General features: G+C 34.5%; 1 protein-coding gene across 1 annotated transcript in view; it reads left to right on the forward strand.

Moving 5' to 3' along the window:
* The window catches only part of LOC143223882 (uncharacterized), a 34,351-nt gene extending 24,250 nt beyond the window's left edge, over positions 1–10,101 (forward strand). The window contains exons 4-5 of the mRNA XM_076452357.1: positions 5,695–5,805; positions 8,054–10,101. Coding sequence (XP_076308472.1) covers positions 5,695–5,805; positions 8,054–9,487 — 1,545 coding nt within the window. The 3' untranslated portion in view covers positions 9,488–10,101. The remainder of the gene's footprint in view (positions 1–5,694; positions 5,806–8,053) is intronic.
* Positions 10,102–23,816: the final 13,715 nt, after the last annotated feature.

Raw genomic sequence — 23,816 nt, forward strand, 5'->3', positions numbered from 1 at the left:
TGCTTGTTCTAAGGTATATGAAACATGGAGACTGATCATAACCTCCCTGCTAGAATGTAGCTAGGGCTAAATTGGCAAATAATGTCCCTCACTGCATCTCGTTTGTAGCTCCTTCTTTCACCGAGCCTCTAAAACAAAGAAGGCTCACTCTCACAGGAACCACAAGAGAAAATTAGACCGGAGGAATTTAAGATACTAATTATCTTCTACATCCACAGTAATTAGATCCTGATGGAAGGTACTGAAATTTGCCTCAGTCGAGGTAAATTGTGATATTCTTCAATAATTATATATTCGACTACCTCTTATGTGAAACTCCAAGAGGCTTAGTGATTAGTCGAGATGTTTACAACACTATTAACTGGGTTTTAATATCCATGGTGGGTAGAGCACAGACAAACTATTATGTAGTTTCATGCTTAACAGCAAACAAGGACAAGTAAAAAAAAGCCCCATTAGGACGGATGGAAATAAAAAAGACTTGTTATTTTGAGTTATCCTATTACAAAATAACAATATTATTTCTTAAATTAGTTACTAAAATGTGGTCTCATTATTGTAAACTCAAGGTAAATTAAAATGTGGAATTTAGCCATCACATAATTCATTTATGCGACTTTCTTTCAGTGATTTCATAATATAATCTATGTAATCTGTCAATTAAAAGTTTTCTTTATTAAAAACACTTGGTGCTGCATAAAAAAAAATTAAAATTTAATCACGTTGTATGAATGTATGATTATTTCGTAGATGTCCTGTGTACATCTGTGATGATCTCTGGTACATTTACGTTTCATCTCAAGGGACTCATTTTCAATATAATTGTTTCTTAAATTGACCAGCTGATGGCGCCACAATAAAGTATATAAGTACTTTCTAAGACCAAACACTGTGCATGTCCTTTGGCTTATGTTTAAAAAGAAAAATCTCCTTTTTTGATACTCATATTTTTACATTTTATTTTTGGTTCACAAGATATGTATTTGTCAGGCGACTTATTATTTTACAATATTGATTTCCTTATCCTGAATATTTATTTATTTTTAGAATCGCATTAGGTTGGCCCGGCGTAACCAGGTAATTAAGGCACTCGACTCGTAAATCGCGGGTTTGAATCCCCGTCACACTAAATATGCTCGCCCTATCAGCTATGGGGGCGTTTTTTAAATGACGGTCAATCCCACTATTCGTTGGGGACCACCACGAATGTAAAGGTTCGAAATATCTGTTTCCTTTAATAAAACTGTAAGACAAACGTTGCAGTTAATGAAATTATTATTAAGTTACGGACGGTATGCAGTGGTGTGCCTTCAGTACGGCGCGTCATAACTAAGAGTGTTTTATCATATAAGATCTATGGTATCTCCCTGGTGGGTCAGCGTTAAATTTGCTAATTTACAACTGTAAGATCTGGGGTTCAATACCTCATGGTAAACAAGGCACAGATAGTTTACTGTGTTAGTTCATGTAAAAATGCAAAAAAAAAATTCATGATTAAAATCAAACATTAAAAAACTAGTACTTTCACACTAATCACGTCCTAAACGCCTAGGCCCGGCATGGTTAGGGCGCTTGTGAGGGTAACTGGTTCGAAACCCTGTACCACCAAACATTCCTGGCGTTATACTTTATGGTCAATCCCACTATTTGTTGGTAATAGAGTGACCTAAGAGTTGACACTGGGTATTGATGATTAACTGCCTCCTCTCTAGTCTTTCACTCTTTAACTTGGGACGGCTAGCGCTAACTAGCGCTAGTGAGTTATAAGAATGACGGTTAAATTCCAATATTCAGTCTGACAAGAGTAGCCAAAAGTTTTCGTTGGGTGGCTATAACCTAGCCGCATCCCTTCTACTCTCTTTCATTTAAAAATTGTAGACGACTAGCGCACGTAGCCCACAAATAGAGAACCAGAACTTTTGGTACTCAGAACATACCGTTCATTATCTATCTTGATGTCATTATGAAATAATTGAGCGATGTAATTGGCTTAGAATCTTTTGCTGCCATTGAAACATACACTAAGCTAAGATGTTACTACTTCATACGCGTGACAAATTAACGTTTGATGATTTTTATATTTATCACTAAATATGAACTTTTAACTGATAATGATTTTTGATGGTTAATTGGTCAAATATGTTTAGACATCTTATACTACATGAGTGTAGATGGTGCTTTATAGCTTTGTAGGTAGAGGTATAAATGAGTTATATCACTAAGTGAAACAAGTGGTGGTCAAACGTGACCAGTTGCAGTGATCTAACGAATAAACCTATGGCAATAAAGCTACTTCTGTGACAGAAGTAATCACTGGTGATTAGGGTATTCGTGTGTAAAATGGTAATTAAATGCACTTCCAGTATATTCTACTTTATTAAGCAGGAAGTGGACTATTGAAGATATCAAGTAAAAATAAAACATAAAAAAATCAATATACAAATCTTAACTTTTAAAAGGGAGAATAATAAGTAAGAGAAAAACGAAAAAATATAAGACAGTTCAGATAAACAAATAGAACTTATCACATAACAGAAAGCCAAAAATGGCACATGAAATAATCAACAGTACAATTGTATGGGGCTTTACTCCCCGACTTTTGTAATCTTTACTAAGAAATGGTATTCTTTGACGATATCGAGGTTGTTTCTATATTAATATGTTTTACACATATATATGGATGTAATTTATTGGGTGCTTTCGCACCTGCTGCGCCATTCGTGCTTCTGTGCATGCTCTTAATTTGTTTAATGTTGTCTTTTTTCTAATTGTTAGCCATTTTCCTCGTAACAACGTTCTTATTTTGTCACATTAAACAGAAATTTTCTGCAGCAAAGTAGTTAAAAACATTGTGTTTTTGTTATTATATGACGTTTCTGTCTTTTTGCCAGGGCCCGGCATGGCCCATTGGTTAGGGCTCTCGACTCGTAATCTGAGGGTCGCGGGTTCCCATCCCCGTCGCGCCAAACATGCTCGCCCTTTCAGCCGTGGGGGCGTTATAATGTTACGGTCAATCCCACTATTCGTCAATAAAAGAGTAGCCCAAGAGCTGGCCATGGGTGGTGGTGACTAGCTGCCTTCCCTCTAGTCTTACATTGCTAAGTTAGGGACGGCTAGTGCAGAACGCCCTTCTGTAGCTTTGCGTGGAATTCAAAAACAAACTCTCTTTGCTTTCTTCTCAAACAATAAAAGCTACTTAATCTTTTTAAACATGCCTCCCTTATTTCGTTTTTTTTCTATTTACTTCCGACTTTCGTAATAAGACGTTTGTGCTGTGATCTCTTTGTTTTTAACTGTAGTTTTTCTTTCTTTGTTTTTTATTACATCGTCCTAAGATGAATCAGGTGATTATTTATAAATTATAATATCTCTCCTTTGTTTAACTAATCACACCAGAGAACACAATAAAATTACGTTACCTCCAACTCTAATTAACGTACTTTCACTAAAAAGAGATATGAGGTTAACCCACTTCGTATTTGCTATATTTTTCGTTTACCGAATGCTTTGAATTCGCCTACTTTAAAAAATAATCAAGTGTTCTTCCGCGTAGATCTGGTTAAGTGACAATCGTGGTTGATCACCAAAATTATATTGGAGAGTGTAAAAATAGTGCAAAGGCTATGCCAACGCCCTTTCTGACGTTACATCCTTAACGTTCCCAATATTTTGTGTCATTAACTTACAAGTAGAAGAGGAAAACATGGCCTTATTTACCTTTGGATCTAAGCGAGCTGTAACAATTTTTTTTTATTTATTCATTACGTGTTTCTCTATATTAATTTCATATCTATCTCATATACTTGGAAAATGTCAACTCTTTATGTTCAAGTACCTAAGAAATAGAGGGTAAAAAAAAGCTTTTGTTGATAAGAAACCTGGGGTTAAGAGCTTCGAGTTAAAGGAGGTATGAAGCACAAATGATGCGTCAAATTCCTAAGTTTTGTCTCTGAACCTCAACAAAACTATAAATTGCTTAACTGTTTCCCTTATGAGTACCAAAAGTATGAATTTGTTTTAAAACTCTTTGGTAACATTTAATAATCATGAGTAATAAATTTCTCCTACTTGACAAGTCTAATATAAAAACACACACACATAAACACAGGAGATATCAAATATGTGGTATTACTGTCGCAAACTTCACACATCTTCCATTTTCAACTGTGTGTAAATGAGACTTTTTTTTTACATTTATAAACCGACTTGCACCACCCATATTTTATTACGTTTTTTTTTGTACGTAAATTTATTTAAGAACTGTTTAAGAAAATTACAGTTAAACTATGCAAAGGAAAATGAATACTTTGAAAGTTAAAATGTTCAAATGTTATTTTCTTTAATATTTTTTTATGAAATGTGACTTTAATATGTGTACAATTTCCCCTTATAAAGTCTTCATCTCATGGATGAAAATTATCGCAGTCGGCTATGTCACATATTTTTATATTAAATACGCTGTATTGCCTACAGATTCATGTTTACTTTCCATTAGGATGTTATATAAAAGGCCCCACAGTAGATTATCTATATGCGTTGTTCACATAATAACTCTTCTGACGACCCCTGGGATACTGGGCAGTTGAAAGATTTTGATGCACTTATGTAAATCGACTAATTAACTGAAGAAACAATAATTTGCACCTTGTAATTAAATTCCTTTTATATAAGTCTATACTAATTATATATTTTGATAGGAGAAAGTTATACTGATTCTTTTATTGAAGAAAGTGTTCCAATGACGTAATTTCAATAACCTTTACAGCCGAGCACTTGCCCCATCAAAACTAGGAACTTCCGACTTTTGTTGATTAATGATGTAGTTATTCAAACCTAAATACCTTGTTGTAATTCCTTTCCATATATAATCAATTAATGCAATATAGATTACAAGACGAGTTAACAAGTTATTTTCCTGTAACCTAAATATAATTAATTCATGAATAGGATTACATAGACATATATATAGCGGATCGACAGAACTTAACGGTTGTTTCAAAATGTTCCATTGGTCGTCCTTAGAAAAGGTAAATTTTAAGTATATTTGTCAGTTAATAACAACTGATCTACTAATTTAGAAAAAAATAAAAAGAGATGTAAAAACTGTATCGTTTTTGTTAATAAATTAACTCATTAACTTAAGTTTTTATATTTTATACTCTCTCAACTTATTTATCAACATATATTTTACTTTATTTTTCCTCTTTTTACTTATACCTATATAGTTTTCTATTTCTTTCTATTTTAAAGTATTTCTAGTTCTTTTTAACTTTTATTTTCCTATTTTCTCTGTGAATCATTATTTATATTATCGCTCAGTAGTTAGTTTACCGGACTGTATGACTGAGGGCCCATTTTTCGCGCTCCGTTACTGTCAGCACTAAATATCGGACTACAAACTTTAAAGTTGTGAGTTATAAGAGTATTGGTCAAATCACATTATTCGATCGATCTGTCTAGATTAACCCACGATTTGACGGTGGGTGGAGTTGATCAGAAGGAAAGGAGCTGGTCAACACAACCCACTGTCAACTCCCAAGCTGCTCTACCACTTCAGAATTAGAAATATCAAATGCAGATAGCCCTCTTGTAGCTTTGCAATAAATTGAAGAAGAAATAATAAATAAATCTACATAGTAAATTGTTTAATTGTTTAAAATGGGTATGACTGTAACATGTATTCTCTATCCTTAGTCCATATCGGCACTTACAATCTTCTTGACAGTTGTCAGAAGTCAATACGTTGGAGATGTGTCACAAAAGAAAATTTCGGATTCAAAGTTAAGCAAGGAAGAAGCTCTAGTTGTGAGTAATAATCTTTATGTATTGTAAAAAAAAAAAAAACATTTTACGATTTTACAATTTTACGCATTTCGTGTTTTCGTTATTTAACAGCTTAGTTACTAAAATCCTAAAAACGTTAAAACTATCTTACTGGAATTCTCAGCATAATGTAAAGTGGCCATGATATTCCGTTTGGTTTCATACTAACCACCTGATAAAACTTGAAATTGTTTAATACACTAAATAGTTAAAAAAGCACTGCGCTTTCTATTATCTCCCACAAATTTCAGTGTAACAGGAAGAAGTTGGAAAGAAATATGTAACATAGAAATATCCATTTACAAATAAACTACGATGGCTTTTTCGAGTAACTGACATTGAAACCCACAAGTTGGAAGAGGACTCTCTTTATTATAAGAGTCTAAATTAGCCTGCTATTGGGTGTATTTCAACATTGAAAATAAGACGTTTTTTGAGGTTTCGTCTTGTAATGAAATGTAACATGTTTCTATCAGTATCAGTGTTGGCATGTTATATAAAAATATTTTAAAGTTAAATACAAGCAATAATTAACTGTATGATTGATATGTTACGTGCAACACTATATTTGTGCTAATTATACTAACAATAACCAGTTTTATGGGTTTACTTTTTAGTATCCACCTTTACCGAGTAAAATGTATTTTCTTTTACTTTTCAGGTACTTAACACCCGAAGCAGTGTATGTTCACATAAACCTGTATAATTTATGTCATTATTTTATGACAACAATAGTACTTTCCATTTACTTTTTCTGTATTGAACAACTTTTATTCAATGAAAATTTTAGAAATACAATTAATGAATAACCCAGAAAAAAGAATTAAATAAGGACAGTTCATTAAATCTCTGTACATATATATTTTTAGATAAAATTAATACTGATGGAGTTAAATAAGCAAAATTAAAAGAAAGGACTGCATTAAAAACAGCAAATCCAAATCTCTGACTAATTATGTTAATTTGTTATAACCAAACACAAGCCGAAAGAAAAATAAATTAAAAAATAAAAAGTGAAAAACGATACACTAAGTGAAAACTTGTACCCTAGCATCCTCTCAATTAGCGCAGCGTTTTTTATTTTTTAATTTATTTTTGTCTCGGCTTCTGTTTGATTATAACAAGCCAATATATATATATATATATACACACACACATGCAATGTGTAGTATATAAAGACACATCCCCTATCTCAAACATACAGCTTGTAATTTTATATAATATTTACATTGTATTATAAGTTCACTGCATTCTAGAGTATTTCTTTAATCGAATGATTACCCACCCCCACTAGCACAGCGATATGTCTACGAATTTACAACGCTAGGATCCGGTTTTCTTTAACGGTGGTGAGCAGTGAACACATAGCCCATTGTATTACTATGTGCGTAGCTTCAAACAAATCGAAAGACTGAGCTTATTATGCTTCCCGTTTCGTAACACTTTTTCTCGGGTAACCATTGTTTTCTTTTGTTTTGTTTTCTGTATATATTTGAGACTGCATATTAAGCAAAGTAATAATCAAGACATTATCAAATTCAAAAGTGTCCATTTCAAGCCATAGCAGTGTGATTGTAACTTGAAATTTTTTGTCATGTAAATACTGAAAGTATGCATCTTACTGTGTTATTCGTAGCTCGTTAAGAAGTTGAGCTACAATTGTACGTCAAACCACCTCAATATAATAACTCTCTGAGGTTGACATTGTACCCGTGAATGAAATAAAACCATTTTATTGTCTTAATAGTTTACAGTACAAAGTTTTCTTAGAATAATAACTTCAGTTTGAGACAAAAACTATTCTAGTGTTTTATACCAAGTTTCCAACATGTGAAAAGTGAAACGAAATAATGATAAACATTTGTTTCAGTGAGATCTTAACAACAGGCGAGCTCGACCATATAACGTGAATGATGTAATATTTATTAATTATAGTTCTTGGAGTATTCAATGAGAGAGAATCAAGGCGGTTCTAGAACAATAACTGATTGGACAACTGTATTATAAGCACTGTTAAATGAGTTTTAGATATTATGATTAGTCCACAAATAAATGTTTAATATTGTGTTGTTATTTAATAGTGATACTTGATTTTTTGTAATATCTTCCATCAGTTTTCTAAAGTCCGTTTATACTTCGCAACACCTTTCTTAAGTGGGGAATGTTTTCATAAAAGTGGTTTAGTTGTTTGGTTTTAATTTTTTTAACACAACGATTTTTTTCTCTTTAGTTACCTACAATTCAGGATTATAAATATGGTTACCATATCAAAGACGATGGCATAGGAGAACAGTTTCATCGTGAAAGTAGTGATGGCGATGGCAAAGTCACGGGAACATTCGGCTACACCGACCATCAGGGTCTCTACAGAATTGTTGATTATGTTGCTGACAAGGGAGGATTCATAGCTAAGATTAAGACGAACGAGCCTGGAATTAGTAGCAAAAATCCTGCTGATCTAGAAATTTTGAAAGAGCCATCTCCATCTATAACCTCTCAGAAGACATCTTCTGGATCAAAACCAAAATCACAACCTAAATTCACAGCACCTGCTCCCGTTAAAGACAAAACTAAGCAGAAATCTGAAACTGTATCTCTTGCGAAAAGTAAACCTAAATCAACATTGAAACCTAATCCTGTCAAACATATATCTGTTCCAATTTCAATACTTCCAAAGTATCCCTTTTCTAAAAGAATACATGGAGTGCATCATTTTCCTACAAAAGATCCTATTGTTAAATATATATCACCTTCTCCATATTCTGTAGTCAGGACTGCATTTCCTCCAACATTCTATCCTGACAGAACTGTTCTAGCACTGCCAAAACATGGACTTGCCCCTTATCCTCCCATTTATACACCACCAGTTCCTAAACCTGCACCATATTATCCCATTCACACTCCAACAAAACTCAGATCTGCGACATACCACCCAAGAAAAACAGCAAGAATACCATCAATTCTTAAACTTTCACCACACCCACCAGTTAAATTTATTTCCATAAAACCAAAAGCTAGGTTTATACCCGTTCATCCACCTTATGCTCCAAAAACACCACAAAACCACGTAATTTTACCATACCCTCCAATCAAAATTAATTCTGTACCATCACATCATAAACATACCCCGTACCGCTCAGTACGACTGCCGAAACTTGCACCAAAACCTTTAATTAAAACCATTTCCCTACCATCACATTATAAACATGCCCCTTACCCTCCAGCTCAACTACCGAAACTCCCACCAAAACATTTAGTTAAAATTATTTCCGTGCCATCACATTATGAACATGTTCCTTACCCTCCAGCTCGACTACCGAAACTCCCACCAAAACATTTAGTTAAAATTATTTCCGTGCCATCACATTATGAACATGTTCCTTACCCTCCAGCTCGACTGCCGAAACTCCCACCAAAACCTCTAATTAAAACTATTTCCCTACCATCACATTATAAACATGTCCCTTACCCTCCAGCTCGACTACCGAAACTCCCACCAAAACATTTAGTTAAAATTATTTCCGTGCCATCACATTATGAACATGTTCCTTACCCTCCAGCTCGACTGCCGAAACTCCCACCAAAGCCTCTAGTTAAAGTTACTTCTTTGCCATCACGTTCTAAACGTATCATTTACTCTCCAGCTTATCATCATGTCGCCTAGGTATGCAACCATTCTCACCGAAAACCAAACATACACTGTATCCTCCTTACTAAGTTCTGAGGTTACAGTTCCCACAATTCGAAACTCATTTTACATTATACTAATGTTTAGTAGTAACATTCGAAGTTTTATAGATATATATAGTATCTTCTAATCCAAAATATAGTTCACATTTAAATATGTTTATATATATTTCTTCATAACCTATCATTCTTTTTTTGAATTTAATCCATAACGTATATTTGGTATCTTGCATTTCTGAAGGTTCAAACAGTAATTAATAAATTATAAGGCACGTAATGTGTTTTAGTGTAAAAAATCATTTGATTTAGCAATAGTTTTATACACATATCATTTTGACAAATATATCTTTTAATTTCTGTTTAGGATGGCTATGATAGCCTAAAACCCATTTGGTGGTCATGTTGAAGTTTGCCCTTTTAATATTGTTTTATTCATTGTCAATATCGTTATGCTCTCCAAACATAAATAAATTACTTTACAACCGCAGCACGACAAAACTTTCTGGACAGATGATGTGGCCATTGAAATTGATAATTTCAGGCTTAAATTAAGACACACCAGTAGTTTTCTGAATTTCTTATAGAACTTATTTCTTGTTATATTAAAAAACATTTAACAATTATTAGTCCTCTAGCAATTTTAGATGTTTTTTAAAATCACTTTTACCATGTAACTTAGGTTACTTTTCAATTTAGAACTGCTCTTTTTTACTTTGTTGGAAAACTATTACACTAACAAGCGAGACGATATTAACACACCTTTAAACAATTCTCAGTTACAAGTACCGAAGGGCTAACACATCTACTCATACAGAGACTTTTTTATAACACGATAAAAAGTTGGTGTCTTTTCCAAAATTCTTGTTAGCCTCAAATATGAAGGAAACTAATTCAGCTTAAGTTTAGCTACAAATAAAAGATTTTGATAGTGCAAACTACGTAATGATACCTTCATGTAAAAAAATTCTGTTACAAACTTTCCGAAATACAACAACAAAAACAGCTTGTTTTAACAATAAATTTTACAATATAAAAGTATATATATATATATATACATACATAAACTTTTAAAAATAAACCAGCTGTGTATTTGTTTGTCCGCGAAAACTCTGTGGTCTTTTAACCAACCTCAACCTAACTTCCTTGAATGATGCTTGAACCAAGGGACAAGTAGGTGGGTGGTTAATGTCCAGCCTTACCTACTCTGAGCCACGTCCAAAGCAAAAAATATATTTGTTTACTTAATGACTTCAGAATCTTGCACCAATTTTTATTTGGAGTTTTATTTTATTCAATTGTTTTTAGTTTTTCTTGGAACATTCTCGGTAATTCATTGAAAGACTTCAAACATTTACATTTTTACAGCGAAATGTCTTTATTTTGGTCCAGAAAGGAAGAGAACTTTTGATATGGTGTATCAAGAATTATTGAGTGCCAACAAAAACTGAAGTTGTAGAAATGAATCGGTAAAAGTAATAAAGTAAAGCAAACTTAATTAATTGTAACACCTTTTTCTACAACGAGAAAGAAATGCGAAGTATAAATATTATGTGTGAAATAAATTATATATATATATATATAGAAGTCTCTATTGCATCTTGTTTGTTTGTTTTTCGAATTTCGCTCAAAGTTACACGAGCGCTATCTATGTTCCTAACTTAACAGTGTATTATTTGTTTGTTTTTGAATTTCGCACAAAGCTACTCGAGGTCTATCTGTGCTAGCCGTCCCTAATTTAGCAGTGTAAGACTGGAGAGAAGACAGCTAGTCATTACCATCCACCGCCAACTCTTGAACCACTTTTTTACCAAAGAATAATTGGATTGACCGTCACGTTATAATAGCCCCATGATTGAAAGTGCGAGCATGTTTGGTGTGACAGGGAATTCAAATCCGCAACCTTCAGATTACACATCGAACATCCTAACCACCTGGCCATGCCTGACCCCCTATTGGTTCTCAATGAACACAATTGAAATCATTATATTTTTAATGCTGATAAAAACCACGTATTATATCTTTAAATGTGGAGTTAGAATATTTTTATAATTGATTACAACTCTGTTAGAATAAGAACTTATCGATAAAGTAATTTTTGAGGTTAGTGTATGTAAGTGGGTGTTTTATTATAGCAAAGGCAAATTAGGCTTTCTGCTGAGTCCACCGAGGGGAATCAGACCCCTGATTTTAGTGCTGTAACTCCGTAGACTTACCACTTTACCAGCTGGGGACTTTGAGGCTAGAAGCAAAATATTTGTGCAAATGTAAATGTACTTTAGTATTTTATTTTTATGAATTTTTGATTTCTTATGCATTAAACAATATTTAACAATCTATAGGTTTCTAGTACCTGTAGCATCTCTTTTAAATCACTCTTGTAATGTGACTTAGACTACTTTTTTTCCTAATTCAAAACAGAACAATTTTATTTGAATCGTTTTCACAATCTTAAAATAATATATTTTATTTTTTCCTTTCCTTTGATGATAATCTAAAGAATGGATATGTTCTGCAAAATGAATTGCGAAGGTTAATTTAGAAAATTAGTGGCCATTTTGCAATGTAGACTATCTAGGACTGTTAATTAGTGCACATGTTTAGTTTTGCTTAACTATAAATAAGTCTTATTCCGTCCTTGTAAATAAAAGAAAAATCGAACCAAAATTCGTGGCAGAAATTTAGGTTTGAAAATCTTTCAAGCCCCATAAAATTAATTCTGGGACCTGAAGACAACCCGAGGTGGTCAAAATATTTTGTTTCTCTTTACATGTTGAGAGATTAGGTACCAAACGAATTTGTATAGAGCTTAAAATGGATAAAAGAACTATGGATATATTATGACTAATTAGCCATAGTGTTTAGCCTCATGGACTTCTATTTGATTATTAACCCTTTTAAGGGAGAGGACAAAAGTATTCTATCTCAGCCCTGTAAAATTTTGTTGTGGGGGAAAATTGGAGTGCCCGGAGAAAACTTGCTTTCACAGGTCAGGTGCCGAATAATCTATCTGACCTGTGCCAGAAATGCAAAGCTATAAAAGAATAAGTTAGTACAAGAATGTTATATACTGTTCAAATAGTTGAAATGAGAGATGTATGTTTGCCATGTAGAAAGTGTAGCGACTAGGGCTGGAAAGACACTTGTTTGAATATGTCTGTTTCAGCTTTTATATTTTGGGGCTAGAGTGTGAATACGGTGTTCAATGACAAATACATCTGTGACGTTATTGACGTAGAATTGGTAGGTGTATCTGGGGAGACTGAACGATGTTTTGATTGCGGTGGCCTGTTGCTGTTGGATCTTATTACATATTGTGTCGGGCATGTTACGTGTAATGAGGCATCCGTATTCGTACAGAGGTCTCACGTGAGGTATATAGATTTTTATGATGGAATGGCTATTGCATTCTTTGTTTAAACCAGGGATGTGCAACATTTTTCGTCGGTGGGCCATATAACCAACTTCATCAATCAAGCGGGGCCACTTAAAAAACAAGCTTATTCGTGTACATGCACAATAAATTAAAAAAAATTCTCAAAATGCAAGCAATAATATTTTATATTTTTGCATGAGTGATCATTTTAGTGCGACACTTGAAATTTAGAGTCCTTGCAGAGCTTGTCAATATCAGCTTTGACAGAAGTGATTGCCACTCTTAACTGACTGGTCAAATGTTCATCAGTCAGCTGACTTCTACATTTGGTTTTGATGAGCTTCATTTTAGAGAAAAATTGCTCACAGCAGTAGGTGCTACCAAAAGGGAGGCAATTCTTTGTGCATGACGGGACAAATTGGGAAACTTTTCACGTACACAGAGTTTGTAAAGTCTAGCAAACTGTTTTCAGAGAATTTCCTTTTAGTGTCCATGTCAGCCTGCAGTTCAATGAGTTCCATTTGGCAATCATCAGGGCTGTCTTCCACTGCCAAATCAAAGGTTGAGCGAACAATTTCAATCTAATTTCAGTTTGTCTGAAATCTGGAAATCTGTTTGCAAACTCATCACGCAGCTTTTGTACACTGGTTCCATATTTGGTGCAATCCAGATTAGGAAATTCCAGTTTCCTGGTTGCAAGACATGTAAAATGGGTCAATATGGCTCTTCTCAACTGAACCTGGAAAAGTTCCAATTTCTTCTCAAAAGCACAAATATGCTCAAACAACTTATTCACAAGTTGACTTTTCCCTTGTAGTTTTAAGTTTAAATCAGACAGATGCTGTGTAATGTCTGTGAGGAATGCTAAGTCATTCAGCCAGTTCTCATTGCTCAAGAAGTCCACATTCTGACGTTTGCTCTCCATGAAGAACTTGATCTCCTCTCGCAGATTCCAGAATCTCTTCAAAGTAGCAGCTCTACTAAGCCAACGTACAGCAGAGAAGTACAAAACATCTGAATACTCACTGTCCAGCTCATCTAAAAGTTTTAAATTGTCGATGATTTAATCCTCGTGTTCGAATATAATTTACGCATTGGACGACATTTTTCATGACTTCTGCAAAATCCAGAACTTTGGTGCACAAGCTCTCTTGGTGAATAATGCAATGGCTTACAACTACGTCTTGTGCTCCAATTGCAGTTAGAAATTTCTTGGTGAATCCATTTGTCCTACCTGTCATGGAAGGAGCACCATCTGTTGTAACACCACATAATTTATAAGGATTCAGTTCAAACTTTTCTACAACCTTAAGCACTTGTTCACAAATATCCTGTCCTGTGGTTGTGGAGGAAAGGCTTGCCATATCTAAAACTCTTCGAAAACATCAAAGCCTGCAGTAACAGCTCTGATGAAAATGACAAGTTGGGATGTGTCATTGATATCAGTGCTTTCATCCAAAGCCAGACTGTAAGCTTCACACGAATTCAATCTCTCTTTCAAAGTTTCTTTGATGTCCTCTGAAAGATCTTTTGTCCTGCGTGAGACAGTAAAGCGGGAAAGGCTAGTTTGCTCCACCAAATATTTTTTCTCTGGACATGCATATTCTGTGAATATTGTTAAACAATTTTAATAAATTCTCCATCACTGAAAGGCTTTCCCTTTTCTGCCATACATTCACAAAGCTTAAAACTCAGTTTTGTCACCAGTTCTGAATTTTTCTTGAAAGTGGTAAAACACCTTGTTGCTTTTCAATGGATGTTTTTAAATGTTCAATTTTGTCCTTTCGTGCCTGACCAACAATTTCATCAAACTGGGAGGAGTGCTTAGTTGCGTAATGTCGCTTAATATTGTACTCTTTCATGACTGCAATTGTAGTTTGACAGACGAGGCAGACAACACCTTGATTATGTGGGACAACAAGATATTTTGTGCACCATTCACTGTTGAATAACCTTCCCTCATCATCAATTTTTCGTTTCTTAACTGCTGACATTTTACTAGCCCTGAAATCAAAACAAAAATTATTCTCACGAAAATAGCAAAGTAGAAAAAAACAGAATTTATTTACACATGGAACCTCTTATGGACAGAAACACATGTTTCTAAATTGGCATCCCGATCATAGCCTTCCGGTACTTAAATTAATTGAGAATAGCAAAATACAGTGTGACCTCGCCTATTCGCGGTTCGCCATTCGCGGCCCCGCATATTCGCGAGTTATGCGCGAACTGCGTTTTTTGTAGGTCACAGAGACTGAAAGGGCTTTTCGAGGAGATTTCTGTTGTATTTACTCAATCAAGCCGTTTTTATCAATTGTCGTCTTCACCAAACAAGATTGGACTGCTATTGGCTGATTGCCTCAGCTTCCCCAACAACGCAAACGGCAAAGCACAGCCCGGTAACGCACGGTACAATTTAGTGAAATACTTAACAGTATGCAATATTGCTACATTATTACTGCATCAATGAGTAAAAGTATCATTAGTGTTTGGGAAGCATTTCATATAGAAAATAATCGCATACATATACGTTTTAAAACTGCGTCCAATATTCGCGGTTTTTCGCTGTTCGCGGGAGGGTAAAGAACGTAACCCCCGCGAATAACGAGGTCACACTGTACATAGAATCAGATGCATCTGAAAGCAAAAATTTTATTAAATTCAGTAAAGTCACAACAATATGCTAAATAATAATCAATTTACCTTCAATCTCTTGTAGTAACTGTAAAAGGTAATAAAATTTTCACCAATAATGAATGACGAACAGCAGAGGTTAGGGAAAATTGTCGCCAGCGGGCGAAGGCGAGGTTCAGGACATGACGTTGAGTCGTAGACAATAGTGCTAGTGCACGTCACCTATTCATGCCCTAAGGAGGCCGACCAATCGAATTCGGCCTGCTCCTCTCTAGCAAAGATAATTTTAGAAGTTTGTCGAGTCGAAGCCTGGGAATCCCGTAGGATCGATGCTTTTAAAAATATTCCATTTGCGTTGGATTACAGATCAGGCCACATGGTTAGATTACAACAACTAGGGCCACACTAAATGGCTTGGCGGGCCGCCTGTTGCACACCCCTGGTTTAAACCCTCAATTCGGCGGTAGAGTACTTGTCTCTTTGAAGATGTGGTTATAGCAAGTAGTCCATAATAGGCTGAAATTTAATGAGATACTTAAACATCTGGCGGTAGTTTTAAAGGTGGCTGGGTTGTTGTATATAGTAAGCTTCAAATTTCTAATTTTATTGTATTGTCTTCCTACTTTTCTATAAAATGTTATTTCCTGTGTTTTAATTGGATTGAGAAGAACTCTCGTTTTGTTGCACCATGTAACTAATTTATTTAATGTTTCTTGCACTCCAGAGTGCGATGTCATTGAGATATGAGTGCATATAGTAGCCAAGGAAGAGGTATGCCATTTATAAATAAGATGTAGAATAGTGGGCTGAGGACTTAACCTTGAAGGTATCTTGCTTTTAGTGGAAATTAACTGGACATTCAGTTGATAACCTTAAATTTAATATTTCTGTGGATAATAAAGCTGGAAAGCTATTTTATGAATGGAATAGGAATTTTGTTATTAAATAGTTTATATTTTAGGGCATTGTGCCAGACAGTGTCGAATGCTTGATTTACGTCATCTGTCCAGAAAGGCTGCAAATTTTTTGCTACGGACTATGTTTAATGAAACAAGATATTTGTAGATAACATGGGCGAGAAATCCGGCGATCCTTGAGTATATGTTCGTAGTTATGGTTAGGCTTGTTGTGATTGCGACACAGTCGGCGTAAATTGATGGTTAGCGTGTCGAGGCTGAGTCTGTTGTCACAATAGCCTGGGTGATCATGGTTTGTGGGGTGGGAAATAGAGATAAAGTCTTCCTGGGTGCGGGAGCTGAGCAGCTGTTGGACTGATAGAAGTCCATTTTTGTTTTTCCTGAAGGAGAGAAAGAGGGAACTTACCTTTTTGTTCAGGTTGTTGACCATCTTGTACTTGGGACATTTTCTGTTAGAGGCAGCGTGAGGGCCGGCACATTTAACACATTCCGTGTCTTTGTCTCTCTCTGTTTTTCTCCCGGTGTAACGATCTCAAATTACCCCCGTTTTCAAGTTTACCCCCGATAATATGAAATCGTTTTCATAGTACCGGGGGAGTTACATGAAATCGATTTTAAATTACCCCCCGTTGATTTCAAATTACCCCCTCTTCTAACGCCAAAATGACAAACATAATGATTATTTTTAATATTTGTAGTGCGTGTCTAGTACATGATAATAGGTAAAAGGCCTATTATTTCTTTTATTAAAATTGATGATTTATATAAAATAAAAGGTATTTTAAGGGTTCGTCCTCGCCAGACCACAAGGTCTACATATTGTCTTCATTCAATGTATTGTAATTTATAACTTTGTATTTTTTATATATTTCTTTATGCGCACTGAAATAAAATGAGTGATTGATAGCATGAGATGTAGAACATGATAAATATTCGAATTTTTACATTATTATTAATTAGTTAATTTCATTTACACACACTGAGTGCGATAAAAACGTCTAGCATCTTAACAAACCGTTAAAACGAGTCTATCGGGAAGGGGGTAGTTTGAAATCAAGGGGGTTAAGATTAAATGGATTTCAGACTAACCCCAGGGGTAACCTGAAATCGATTTTGTCCTACCCCCCGGTAATATGAAAACGAATTCAAATTACCGAGAGATAACATTTACAGGAGGTAGTTTGGAATCGTTATACCGGGTCTAAAAGAGTGATTTAATACGTTTTCTGCTCGCGTCAAGTGTTTTGCAGCTTATAAACGTCAAGCTTTATTTTAGTATGATTGTCGAGTTATTGTTGTTGTTGATTTTACCTAAGTATGGATTAATGTGTTTTCTATATAAATTGGTGTGTTTCATACAGTTTTACGTGTTTAGTGTTTACATTTTCATGCTTCTTTGAAGGTGTATTTAGACATTTATTATAAGTACACAACCACCAATTCAAACAATGACAAAACATTAAATTAAAAAGTTCTATAATAGGATCGCGCTTCACAACACTATAAAAACCCACATTAATAAAATAACCCCTCAGAACTGAAGTGTGACTCAGCTGGTGATCGAAACGTTGTCCACAAAAATGACATAGTTAACATGTATTTAGATTACGAATACCACAATGCTACTCAGAATAATATATAATTTCCAAAATGAAACATCTGATAATAACTCTTCTCCTGAAATTATTTCGCTAGCTATGTTTATTGCATTACTTGTGAGTTTTTCCTCTCATATCTTAGTAGCAATAATTAAACAGCAATAAGTGCTTGCTATATACATTAGTAGTTTATGTTTATAAGTTTCTATTTGTCATTAAAGGCTAATATTCATGCCTTTAAAGCACAAATGCACACAAATTCTGCAGCCAAAATTCAGTTGAAAAAACAAGAAAAAACTTGGTGTGATGCTCAATCAAAGGCACCATCTATGTAATTTCTCGTTATCTCTAACCAAGAGCTGGAGAGATCCCTAACCTAAAAGGAAAAAGTGGCCATCAGTTTTGAAAACAATCAGAGTCGACTTTGCGTGACAAGGTTCTCCACGCCCATCTCTCCCAGATCCACCTAATTGCCAGTAAAGACCAGTTTTCATTCTTATGCTTTTCATTGGAGTCTTCCACAAACTTTCATTTAGCTATCATAATGTTTCAGCTCCCCTAGTTCTTTGTTTCATATAGCTAGAGCCCCCCGAGTGGCACAGTGGTATGTATGTCTACGGACTTATACTACTATAAACCGGGTTTCGATACAAGTGGCGGGCAGAACACATTTAGCTCTTTATGTAGCCTTGTGCTTAATAACAAACAACGTATAACTAAGAACTTTCCTTAGCGAATTTTTTAGCTGAGGCTGAGGCCTGATATTCACCTCATCTTAATAATTATGAGCTGCTGTTTCTTAGTTTGTTGGGTAACTACTGCACTAACAACATAACATAACATCAATAGACCTTTAATCAATCCTGAGATTGTGTTTCATGTATTTAAGGGCTACTAAACTTTTACCCAAAATAATCTTTTAACAATAGGATAAAACGTTTTTGTCTTTCAGAAGAATTGTCAGCCTTGAGGACGAAGAAAACTAACCCAACTGAAGTTTGACCATAAACTGAAAATCTTGATAGTACAAACTGTAACTTTATAAGTGTTCGTAAGATAATTATTTGAGTTTTGGTTACCTTTTCACAATATAAAAATTCGATTAAATAATAAACTGCATTTTATGGACTAAATAAAGACGGCTTGACTTTTAAGAAACCCTGCAGTATTTTTTTTTTTGAAAATATTTGGAATAACTTTATGCAAAATGCACTCAAGCAATTAGATTGACAAAAAGCACTAAAACTTGCAGATAAATTGCAATATTGAAAAATATGATGTATTTCAAACGTTACAGCCCCCCCTTGCATAACGAAATGTCTACGGACTTACAAATCTAGAAGCTGGGTTTCGAGACTCGTCGTGGACGGAACACAGATAGCCCACTATGTTGCCTTATGCTTAGCTTCAAAACAGCCAACAGTTATCAAATACAAAAGAAATCTTTATCCCTACCTAAACGTCCACGGATTCAGTTGTTATGTAAACTGAAGAAAATACATTATGCATTGCAAAGGTTCTATATAAATATATTTTAATAAAAAAATAAAGCCCTTAAAACTAGAATCGATATCTAGCTTCTTACTCACTTAATTGATAGGTTTCGTAGAAATTAGTACTAGATACTGTATAGCTAATTATTACATATTTTTTATTAATACAAGAAAAACAAAGCAGTGCAAATAACAAAAATAAATATTCTTTATAATGTTTCTTGCATGTTTTATCTGTGTCAATTCAGATTAACACCAACAAATTTCTGTCTTACATCTGTATTGCTCTATATATGGTTCAATGATCTGTGTTAAGAAAAATTTAAGGCGGTCGAAAACATTTTAAAATGAGGTACGAACGTAGGCATCCACATATAATAAATAAAAATTACAGCGCTCAATGTCTGTATGAATATGTGCTAGGCAAGCGCATATGAAATAAGCTACAGGAGTGAAAACAGAAAACAAGAGCATTATAAGCAGTTCAAACTCAATAATATGATGTTTTTCAATTGAAATAGGTTTTATATATATATATATTTTTTTTTTACTTTGTTCTTTCACTTTTGAAGATTGTGTGGGTAAAGGAATCACGAGAAATAAAACATGTATATTGTGGTGTGTATTTAAAGTCCTGTATAATATAGACATAGATACAGGCTTCTAACTAATTCTATTCATGATTTGGTTTCGCAAGATCAAAAAAACGTACTCAGTAAATTTGTTTCTCATTCTTGCGTTACAAACAGTGGCGTAGGCAGAGGTTTAAAATGGAGATGTGTGATTGAAAGACCACCCTAATATTCTAAAAAAAATTTAAAGGTCCAAAACAGCTTTTTTTAAAAATAAACATTTGATTTCTATCCATGTAAAGTAACAATGTGTGTCAATCAATCTGAGGATGAATGCATGTTAGCTCACGAGAAAACCCAATATTTCAATACGAGTACAAAATTTTTGGACGAAACAATAATTACATGCATTGTTCTATAAAGTGCAAAATCACTACGTTTATGACATTAACTTTGAGAGCAATTACTTCATTGACGTAAAAAAAAAAATATGTTACTTCTTTAACTTTTTGTGGTTTATAAATAACAAAATACCATTACATCTCATTACAAATTCTAAGATGCACCTAAAATTCAACGATTAAGCCTAATTTAAGTACGCTTCCTGAGTGAAGTATGAATTTATCTACTGTATGGCCTCTAGTGGCACAACGGAATATCTACGAACTCATACCGTTAGAAACCGGGTTTCGATACCTTCATGGGTAGAGCACAGATAGTCCATTGTATAGCTTTGTGTTTAATTCAAACAAACAAACAATCCACTGTGTAATGTACTGTAGTTATCCTTAACAGTCACTGCCACAGCTACATCGAAATTGAATGTAGTTGTGGCAGTGACTGTTAACTTGCCCGAAACAAAATAATTACGAGCTTGAGACGATATACAAATGAGAGTTAGACATGTAGTCACAAAAGAAATTTACAATAAAAACACATGACAGTTGATTTTGTAACTTCTTGATAGCTTAATTTTCAAAATTCATTATTTTATAACTATTAACAAATTTCCAACTCTCTCAATTAAGATGTCTAAAAAGTAGACTAAAGTCATTAGCAGTACTTAACCTAACGTTTTGTTAATACTTTAGGGGAGAGTAAAAAATAGTTGATACAGCTATAGAACGAAAATAAGTAAGAATAGTCACAAATAAGTAAGAATAGTCACAAATAAATATAGTTGATCTTTACACCTTTTGATACCATAATTTACTATTTTAAAACATCGCTTTATTAAGATTTCGATAATGAAACAGAATTCGAGATCTTAGTCAAAGATGGCTATTATTCAGAAGAACAAGGTGTTTAAGCAAAAAATATTTTCTGTAGAAATATATTCTTTTATTCGTTTATAGTCAAATCTAAATACAATAAAAAATACCTTAAATCTAAATACAACAATTCCGTATTTTGCTTAGAGGATTTGTGTTTTATTCGTATCCGACTACATAATGGGACAAGAATATTATGTGAAGGATTTGTCTGTTTGAAACATATTCCCTTCTCACGTATATAGTATACTATACTGCGTATATGAAAAAAATCTTTGAAAGTTGACTCATATGGAAGTGCATGCGCTTCATCAAGAATTCAATATCGTCAATATTTATCTGTTTAATATTTTTTCTTAATCAGTTTCAATGGTCAATTAATTTTAGCACATACATCTAGTGTATCGCACTCTTTGTGTAGAACAACAGGTCCATGTTTCGTTTCTTTCTTTTTGTAAAAAGACTTTCTCCCACCCTGTAACTAGCCCGACATGGCCAGGTGGTTAAGGCAGTCGGTTCGTAATCAGAGGGCCGCGGGTTCGATTCCTCGTCACACAAAACATCCTCGCCCTTTCAGCCGTGGGGGCGTTGTAATATTCGGTCAATCCCACTATTCGTCAGTAAAGAGAAGCCCAAGAATTGGCGGTGGGTGGTGATGACTAGCTGCCTTCCTTCTAGTCTTACACTAATAAATTAGGAACGGCTAGCGCAAATAGCTCATGAGTTGCTTTGCGCGAAATCCAAGAAACAATCAATTATTTCGATAGTTAAAAACTGACAGTACTTTATTGTTGAGTAGCGTTAAACATGTTCACATATAAGGCAGGTTCAAACCAGCATTTGTCTTTTGTATTTCTAATGTGCTGTCTAAACCAGCAACGCATGCGCTCTCGTCATTTTGTGTTTATCATTCGTTCAGGTGGTACTTTACGGATATTTTCAGAACCATGTGGTTTATGTTGTAATGGTTGGTTGCGCGCGTTGTTAAACATCACATTTCTGTAAAGGAGAGATAGTTTATTTAATATAATGCACCAGTACTTGTATAAAATAACGCCAAAAACTCGATACAGCTAGAAAGAACAACCAGTACTTACCCCTACTATGTAAACGTAGTCAGAAACATATGATATTTTTAGTAAATTATAATTTAAAAAAAAAAGTTGCCCAAAATGCTGCTACTCTATATACTGGTAGACCGTTTGTTTGTTTGAATTTCGCATAAAACTACTCGAGGGCTATCTGTGCTAGCCGTCCCTAATTTAGCAGTGTAAGACTAGAGGGAAGGCAGCTAGTCATCATTACCCACCGCCAACTCTTGGGCTACTCTTTTACCAACGAATGGTGGTATTGACCGTAACATTGTAACGCCCCTACGGCTCAAAGGGCGAGCATGTTTGCTGCGACGGGAATGTCAACCCGCGACCCTCAGATTACGAGTCACACGCCTTAACACGCTTGGCCATGCCGGGCCCCTGGTAGACCAATTAATATTAACCTTTGATCAGACCAAGCTATGCAATTTGAGTGAAAATAATCAACTTGGCTATCAGTAAAACTAATTAAATATGCATTGTTGTTGTTGTTGTTGTTTTGAATTAAGCACAAAGCTATACAATGGGCTATCTGTGCTCTGCCCACCACGGGTATCGAAAACCGATTTTTTGCATTGTAAGTCGCAGACATGCCGCTGAGCCACTAAGGGGTTAGAATGCATTGTTTCCTCAGTAAAAATTTTCCATCTTTCGTTGTTGTTTCGCAGGCATAACTTACAATGATAATTTATAATACTGTGTATAAAAGTGCATACACAGTAATATAGGGGCCACGTATATAACAAAAACATTCCACAAGAAGTCGCAAACGTAAGAAAAAGAAAGGCTAAAATGTAAAACTGATACAGTGACCGTGCTCTAAACTAGTTATTTGCACGTGTTTGCTTCAAGGTCAACATGTCGCTCAAACTGTTGCGTCACCTTTGCCAGGTCAACGCTCTGAGCAACTGACTTGTATGAACGAAACATTATAACTCGTTTAAGTGGGTGACGGAGTCGGTAAAAGGGTTAAGCAGGTGGGCACAAAACTACTGAATCCAGTAGTGTTTAGTTTTTTATTGAATTGATTAATAATTGACCTGTTTTCGTAGCTCATCCTTCAACTCTAATCTTCTTAAAATTAGAAAAAACTATTACTTATGTTCCAGAACTATACATTAAACTTTGAATACAGACACAAAAATCATCATTTGTTAGTCGCATAACGTAATCCAAGAACACAAAAACTCGAGGAAATATGCAAACATATAATAACAAGTTATTTATTTACATAGTCGATATATCATAGTTTCCTCCAATTAACAAACATATATTACTTGTTTTTGTAGAAAGCTCCTAATCATAAAGAAATTAACCTTCTTTCATTTTAAGTCTAACGTGTATTTTAAGTTAC

This window comes from Tachypleus tridentatus, chromosome 8 (genome assembly GCF_004210375.1).
Source record: "Tachypleus tridentatus isolate NWPU-2018 chromosome 8, ASM421037v1, whole genome shotgun sequence".
Lineage (NCBI taxonomy): Eukaryota > Metazoa > Arthropoda > Merostomata > Xiphosura > Limulidae > Tachypleus > Tachypleus tridentatus.